The sequence below is a fragment of the Anneissia japonica genome, unplaced genomic scaffold (assembly GCF_011630105.1).
Source record: "Anneissia japonica isolate Jap-2015-1 unplaced genomic scaffold, ASM1163010v1 scaffold4439_len18474_cov201, whole genome shotgun sequence".
NCBI lineage: Eukaryota > Metazoa > Echinodermata > Crinoidea > Comatulida > Comatulidae > Anneissia > Anneissia japonica.
This window is the reverse complement of record NW_022687566.1, coordinates 5,874-14,515: the sequence shown is the minus strand read 5'-3', so window position 1 is coordinate 14,515 and position 8,642 is coordinate 5,874. Positions and strand designations below refer to the sequence as shown.

Below are 8,642 nucleotides of genomic sequence, written 5' to 3'. Positions count from 1 at the left end.
ACTCGTTGACATCACTGCATCGCCGGATGACCGGAAGAGAATGTTTTGTCGGACAAGAAGCGGCCACTCCTGTCTCTTATACACATCTAGATGTGTATAAGAGACAGGCTGAAGGCTCAGTGCGAATCGTACAAGGAGGACTTCAAGCACGAGCGCCGCGATCGAGAGCTTATGGCATCCCGAAGCAAGGCGTCCAACGAACCGAAGATCAGGTCCATCATCAGGCAGCTCCAGTAGTAAGAAAAGAGAGAGTTCCCGGCCACCCTATTCTAATACACTGTAAATGCTATATTCATTTTAAAAATGACGTCACGCGACCATGGCCGGGAAATTCTCAATATAATACATCATTTTGCAAAACGACCTATCAAATGACGTCATCGGGGTCAAATGATATTTAATGACGTCATTTCCAAATCATGTCGTGAGGAGCCCGCCCACCCCCTATTCTAATACACTGTAAATGCTAACCCCTATTCTATTACACTACGCAGTGTAATAGAATAGGCGGCCGAGCTTTTAATACACTGTAAATGCTATGTGTAGTGTAAAAGAATAGGCGGTCCAGCTTTTCCTTACAACCAAAATGACTCAATTGACCCCGATGACGTCATCATGAAAGGTCATTTCCGTGACCCCGATGACGTCATCACGAAAGGTCATTTCCGTGACCCCGATGACGTAATCAAAACTCTTTTCAGTCACGTGACCCCGATGACGTCATGCCGAAATGACCTTTCGGCAATCGGTCGCGTGATCTAGTCGGAAACTTGCGCAATCCTGTAATTTCCGTGCGCGTAGGAAGTGATTCCATCGTCGAGTATATACATCTTGGTGTCTAACGGGCATAGCGACTTCGAAGCAGCAAATGCTTGCTGCTTCGAATCGAGGTCATGTCGCAATACATGTCCTCTCTACTCGTCAACACGCGCACGTAATCGTCGTGTCTTAGATGACTCCTTACGACGTATTTGGCGACCCCCTTTGCCCGCTTGACGTCCAGCCTCGGATCTTTCGTCCTGAATGAATACATTTTCGGTTTGAGTGCGACAAATTCCGCCATGACGGTTCCGCCCAATTCGTCCTTCATCTTTCCCGGAACCTTTTTATTTTTCTCGCTGTACAGGCGAGAGCCCTTGTCGTAGTTGCTCGTGTCGAACCAATCTAAATTTTCCCGCATGTCGGCGTAGACATCCTCGGTGGTGATTCTCATCAACAGGCTATCAGTGTCTGTGTACAAGAGCTTGACGCGATCGCCGTACATGAGTTTGAGCTTGTCGTAGTAAAACTCGTACATTACAAGCTTGCTCAGATCCAAGACGGCCGCACCGCAATAGATTGGTTTGTTGAGCACGACCCGCGTCTTGTTCATGTGGATGGCTACGAGGTCATCGTTGATTACGACGTGTCTGTTAAAGTTTGGTTTCGCCGAGAGCTTGTCTATTTTTTTAGTTTCGCTGGTTTTACACAAGATGACATTTTGCCTGTTGCGTACATTTTCCATAGTCTTGCCGAAAACGGAATTGTTCATCAGCTTGAAAAAGTCCTTTTCAAAGTCGGTTTTTGCAGCCTTTCTGAGCTCGGTATTCATGTCGATGTACTCTTTCATCCACGCTCTCTGCGTAAACTCGATGATGCGATGAACCTTGGTCAGCACGAGACCCTTGGCGAGATAAAACTGCAAGTTTCTATAGTGCAGGACGTATTTGGTCTTGGACATCAGGGTCGGTACTAGTTTCTCAACCTTCGGATTATCGTCGCCCAGCAGGTTGAGCTGGTAGGGGCTCATCCACTCGCGACGGGGCGCGAGCATCTCGGGTGCCAGGGGGTAATCGTTAAACAGATCGTGCAGTTCTTTCGGAACCTCCAAGTCCACCTCGAGAAAGTAGCCCTTGTCGCCGTCGGCCTTTGCCTCGAGGACCTTTTCGTACTCGTCCGGATCGATCCACCTAAAGTCCGACACCGGCAACGGCTGTCTCATGGCCCACCCGTACAGATTGTTGGCGTCGAGATATAGTCCGTACGTGCTGGGTTTCGTCTCGTCGTGGTCGTCCATGTACTTGTTGTTAAACTTGCAGTGTCGATGGGAAACCATGGTGAGACCGCCTCTGATCCCCTTTTCGATCATCAAGTGCATGTCCAAGTCTGTCAACAGCTCGAGCGTCACCCCGGTCTTGTGGAGCAGCACGTCCCAACCGAAACCCGGTAGCGTGAAATAGTTGCACGGGCCCAATCCGTACTCTCGATACACCGACGACCTAAAGTTTTGGAACACGTCGGCCAACAGCAAAACGTCCGTCTTGAGGTAGTGGTCGTGATAATCGCCCAAGTTTTTACATTTAAAATGCTCGTAAACCCTCGCGGCATGCTCGTAGTCGGCGTCGCTTATGCCCTCGTCACGCAGGCTGCTGTAAAAGAGCTCCTTACTGGGTAAACCTTCCTCTCGAAACTTGTCAAACGAATCCATGTATTCGTACGGATACACGCCCTTTCTCGTGAGCAGTTCCAAATCGCCCTCACCGTCGAAAAATGTCTTGGTAAGCTTAAACTTGTCGATCGGCAACTTGCTCACCAGCGTCGACAACGAAGCGTTTAGAAATTTCATCGAATCGATGAATCTCAGGTTCCCCGAGCTAAAGGAAATGTACTTTTCCGTATTGCTCGGAATGCATTCAATCTTACCCGGCATCTGTCCGAGGGCCTGCATGATTAGATGACCGTCGTACCCGGCAAGATTGTGGAATATCACGGGTATGGGCGTATTCTCGTGTAACCGTAACTTGAGATTGCAACCCGCGTGAGCCGCTCCACGATACGTGTCGGTGACGTGACAGTGATCTCGCACCTTTTGCCCATTCTTGTTTACCGAGCACTCGTAGCACGTCTTGTATTTGTTGTCGGGGTTGTTCTTGACCACGTAGCATTTCCGACAGTCGTCATCCCCGCCATATTCCGTAAAACCGCCTCGCTCGCAGATCCAACAGGTCGTTGCGGCTTCAAAGCTCGCTTCGTCCTCGTCCGTCATCACGCTGCGGGGGTCGACGGGTTTTCGCTTGAAAATGTCGACAATTTTATCCTTTTCGATGACGAGTCGATCCAAAAAGGATTTTACGCACGCGCTCGCATCGTCGACATTGGCGCTGCGCAATCCGTGTCCGACCGCTTGGCCGTCGTACCTTACCACCACGTACGACCAACCGCACGGCACGTGCTTGGCGTCTCTAAACGTTTTCGGGTCAGACTCGTCTGACGGCATCTTTTCCAAGATGCACTCGAAATCCGCATAGATTACAAACGGCGTCATGGCCCTGTGCTGAAGGTTTTTAAATATCAACAAGTTGCCATTTTCATCGACGAGTTGCACCGCCGTTTTACCGTCGTTTATGCCCCTGCAATCGGGCTCGTGTTTTAACAAACGTTCTTCCGTACTAAAAACGTGTAAGCATCGACAGCAAAAATGCTTTTTCCCCTTGTGCTTGCTGAAAGCGGTGAGAAGCGGGCTCATCTTTTTAATCCACATGTAGTGTTTATCGTACAGCAAGAGATTAATCAACGTACGATCCACGTGGTCGCCGCCAAAGTATAGTGGATGTAGATACCCTTTACCCTCTTCTGCCCAGCCGTAAACGTTAATCTTGAGCCGAGGATTATTCTTTTCGATGATTTTAATCTGTTTGACCGACATGGGGAACGTTATGCCGCTCCAGTCGAGCTCGTCCAGATGTTGAGCGTAACTCGAGGGTCGATCGGTATGACCCTTGACGGGGTGAAGCGCGCTGGTAACGGCGTATTTGATGCACGAGTCGTCTTTGTTTTTAACGTTGACGATTGCCTTTTTATTTTTCAGCACGTTGGGTAACGGAGCGTACGCACCACCGCGTAAGGGGTTGAACCTGGAGATCTCTATATCTAGATGCACGAGATGATTTATGCGCCAATTCGAACCGTTTTCGGTCCATAGCCCAATCGCCGTGAGTATGGGATTTACGTCCCTTTCCAAATCTAATTCATCGAAAACTCTATATCTACCCGAGTGAAAGGCGGGTACGGCCACGTCTACATCTCGCTCCATATTTACGGTCAAAACGAGTCGAAATCTGATTGCTTTGAAACGATGATTTTGTAAAATTTCCTCGATGCGATCCCTATATTGCAAGATTTCTTCCGGGTCGTCAAAACGCCTTAGGTCTATCCGATGTGTCTCAAAACTATTACTCGCGTGAATAATACGAAATCCGGGTTGATCGTTTGGGGTTCCAAATCACGTTCTGCCCTCTGCTGCATTTCTCCACTCGGATTTGCAACTTGTTGTCTCTGCTCGCGTTTTTCGCGTTTCTCACGTCGCCTCTGCTCGTCTTCCCGGTCCTCGAGTTCCCACTGCTGCTTGCGTTTCTCACGTCGCCTCTGCTCGTCTTCCCGGTCCTCGAGTTCCCACTGCCGCTTGCGTTTTTCGCGTTCCTCGCGTCGCCTCTGCTCGTCTTCCCGGTCCTCGAGTTCCCACTGCCGCTTGCGTTTTTCGCGTTCCTCGCGTCGCCTCTGCTCGTATTCCCAGTCCTCGAGTTCCCACTGCTGCCTGCGTTTTTCGCGTTGCCTCCGCTCGCGTTGCCGCTGCTCGCGTTCCTCGCGTTGCCTCCGCTCGCGTTGCCTCCGCTCGCGTTCCTCGCGTTCCTCGCGCCTTCTCTGCTCGCGTTCCTCGCGCCTTCTCTGCTCCTCGTGCCTTCTCTGCCGCTCGCGTTGCCTCCGCTCGAGTTCCTCGCGTTCCTCGCGCCTTCTCTGCTCGCGTTCCTCGCGCCTTCTCTGCTCCTCGTGCCTTCTCTGCCGCTCGCGTTGCCTCCGCTCGAGTTGCCTCCGCTCGCGGTGCTCGTAACCGTCTCGGCGGTCGTAACCGCCTCGGCGGTCGTATCTATCATGTTCTCTAAGGTCGTAACCGTCTCGGCGGTTGTAACCGTCTCGGCGGTCGTATCTATCACGTTCTCTAAGGTTGTAACCGTCTCGGCGGTCGTATCTATCACGGTATCTAAGGTTGTAATGTCTCATTTTAGTTAATAGCCTAGTCCCTTAAGTCAAAATTCAAAATTACGTCGATAGAGGGCGTACGTCAGATTACAAAATACAAACGTATTTTACAATTTACCGAGCCGCGCACTTTTTACACACGCCGTCGATCGTAACCTTGCATCCCACGCCGCACACGTAACACGGGGATATCTTGCTACCGTGCTTTATCCTATACATGTGGTAGGCGCAGTACCCCTTGAGGTGATCGGGCAGCGAGTCTTGTTCTCGACGGATATTCCTGCGACACATTTGCGTCGAACCATCTTGAGATAACGGCAGCCGTCTTCGCCCTCGGGGCGTCGACCGGGCGATTGACGTTGCAAGAGTATCGCGTTGCTCACAACTTGTCCGCCGCATCTATAGCAGATATTGTGCAGTAAAGTCTTGCAACCCCTACCGCATCTTTCGCACGAAACCGTACCACCACCTCGCACGATTCTAAACTTGTGACCGCGGCAATATCCGCGTAGATGCTCGGGTAGCGAGTCTTGATGCTTCAACGCCGCTTTTCCGCACGTTTCGGTAGAACCCATCCTGATCCAACGACAAGTATTTTGCGTCATTTTATTACAACGCGTTGTTCCCTTAACCCACTTTCACTCGGGTGGTAATTGCGTGTCGAAGGGAACGACCAACAATTCTTCTCGTACAAAACTCCTCGGTACGCCTCGTAAAAAATACAAGACGGGTTGTTGAGGTTTGATCATGACGTTTCGCACGTCGTACGTGTCGATGCTCCATATCGGATCGGTAGCTCTGCGTCTTTCGCCCCCTTCCAATTCTCCGGGTCTGTACAGGTATCGTACGCGCAGGCTCGAATCCAAGACGCGCTCGTCCAATCCGACGGGTCGATCGTACTTGGGCTCGTACTTGATTTCGTCTCGCCTGCGCACGGCCTCGTCGGGGCCTTGAGCGTTTAATTCTTTCAAAACGGGTTTCAGATTTTCCACCCATTCCGCGTTGCGTTTCGTCGGATCCAACATTTCCCGAGCATACTGGTGCGGAAACAGTTTGACGGCAAGAGTCTTGTTGAACCTTTCGACGATTCCTTGAGATTTGTGATTACCGGGGTCTCCCACGCTCACGCGTACATTGTGCTCTTTCATCGCTTTTAACGTTTCACCTTTAAATTCGCCGCCCGAATCGACCTGCAGCGTTTCGGGCCACGTCAACTTGCGAGCGTAAATCTTGGTAAAGGCTCGCAGGACCTCTGCCGATTGTTTGGTCGACAACGGTTCCGCTTCCTTGTATCTGCTCGCCACGTCGACGACCGTCAGGGCGTACTTGTACGTTTTTCCCCCGTACCTATCGTGAGGTAAAAAGAGCAGGTCGGCCTGATGGACTTGGTTCACCGAGACGCTTTGCCTCGTCGGTACGCTCGGTACGTGTTTAGGCAGCGGTAGATAAATTTGCCACATGCTCTGCTTAAACAGCCACTCTTTAACGACGTCTCGCGGTATCCTCGTCTTGCCGGCGAGTCGATCGATGGCCCCCTCGCCCTGCCATAAATGTTGAGGAGCGTAGTATGCACGTTCGAGTTGCCGTATTTCGCGGTTTGTGCTCATATTTATAAATATCGAAACACTTTATAAATATTTTACGGCCGCAAACGCGAGTACGCCCAATACGACGATCAATCCTACCAGCTCCGCATCTTGCTGCGATTCGCTGGGTGCGTAAAAGTCGGACAGCTGCGGTTCTCGCTCGAGTTGCAGGCGATCGGACGATCCGCCCAATCTATAGTATTCTCTCATCGCAGTTTCAACGTCCGAAAAGGTTCCTCGGGCGTGCTGCTCGCGTCCAATTTTTTCGTTGATGTAATCGAGTTGCGAGGCTCGTTTTTTGCTCCACGAATCTCGAGCCTGAGACAATTGTTCCAAGGCCAGATCGTGCCGTTTGCGTTCCGCGTCGCCGCCGCTCATGCGACTGAATAAAAAGTTGCTTCCGCTAAAAGCTAGGGCGTTTACCATCGCACCACCGACCATCATTGCCACGGTTGCCATTTTACTATCGCGGTAATTATTTTATAATCTTGTCGGGAATGTAGCCGTTTGCCACCAGCATGTCCTTGGTCAGCGTCAAAGCTGCAATCAGACCCGCGAGCTTTGCCGTGTCGACGACCGTCAGCTTGTCTACGAGCGGTGCTTTGCTTCCCACCACCTTTTTCAGTATCATCACGTAACCGACCGTCAACGTGGACACGATCGCTCCGTCGTACAGGCTGTTTACAATTACGTTTGTATCGATGCCACTCATGCCTTTTTTTAAGCGAGAGAGATTTTAAATTACATTTCAAACGGATCCGGCTTGACCGGCTTGGGCGGCTTTGCTACCGGAGATGGCGGCGGCGTCGACCTGATCGACTTGACAGGTGGTGCCGTTGTCGGCTTGGTGGATGCGACGTAGACTAGATACCCCAACGCGGCGAGCGTCAGATACGGAATGCAACTCGAAAACGACACGCGCGATATCTCCGAGGCTTGACGTCGTTTCTCGGCGATTGCCTTTCCGGCCGCAACTCGCTTGGGATTCTTGCTCGTGACTTGGGTAATTGTTTCGTCCATTTTATTAAAATGTCGCCAATTTTTTTTACTCGGTAATTACTCGAGCGGGTCGGTAATCGCAGGCTCCGCAGACGGCGTGGATTGGGACGCCACCTTCGGCGTGGATTTCTCGGGCTCCGGCGGCGCGGTTGAAACCTCGTGAGACTCGTCGCACTGGCGTTTGTATTTCACGTGTCTTGCCGTGTGCATCGCGACCGAAAGCGGTGCGAGCCACGCTCCAAATTTGTAATAGAGCTCGCACGCGACGGGATTCAACGCTTCCATCAGGAACCGATCGTTTTCGAGATCGTCGCCGAGTTGCTCGGCCGAATCGATCGGGAGTACGTAACCGATAGTCTTGCTGTACATGCGAATCACGCTACTGCCGAGCGATTTCGTCACGTCGCTACCCTTTTTGGATTCTAGCATCGCGTACAACTTGGAAATTTCGGCCTCGGGCATGCGATCGATTTGCTCCGCAGAGTATTCCCGTCCAAAGTAGTATTGAGCGTTACCTCCGCTCACGACGGTCTTTATTCGACCTTTGAGCTCGTCGGAAACGTCTCGAGCTTGCTCGGGCGTAAGAGATGGCTCGGCCGCCTCGACCTTCTTTTTGGGTCTGCGCTTTTTCTTTGCGGGGGCGGCGCCGCCCGCGGTGGTCTCGGACTCCTTTTCTGCGAGCGCTTGCATCTCGTGCGTTATGTCGGTCATTTTAATAATCGCAAAATATATTTTATCCGATGTGAATTCCCCAACGGGTGGGTCTGTCGCATTTCAACAGCAACTTGCTAAAACACGTCGTGTCGATCTTGTCTTTGATGCGTTTCTTGTCGTCTGCATCTTTTATCACGTCATTCTCTCGCAGGCAATCGTAAAAACTGTCTCTGTCTTTGCAGAAAAAGAGCGCGATCCATCGAACCTGCTCTCTGAAATCTTTGAGGACGGAATTGTACTTTTGGGTGAGAATCCATACGGATTTCTTGTGATGACGGCCCGAAAAGGCTAACGTCGACAGCGTCTGCTGCTTTCTCTTCATGTCCT

General features: G+C 51.3%; 1 protein-coding gene across 1 annotated transcript; it reads right to left on the bottom strand.

The window, feature by feature from the left end:
- Window positions 1–838: 838 nt before the first annotated feature.
- LOC117120187 lies at window positions 839–4,072 on the bottom strand. Its single transcript, XM_033265208.1, has one exon. The coding sequence runs from the start codon at window positions 4,070–4,072 to the stop codon at window positions 839–841; it is 3,234 nt and encodes a 1,077-aa protein (XP_033121099.1).
- Window positions 4,073–8,642: the final 4,570 nt, after the last annotated feature.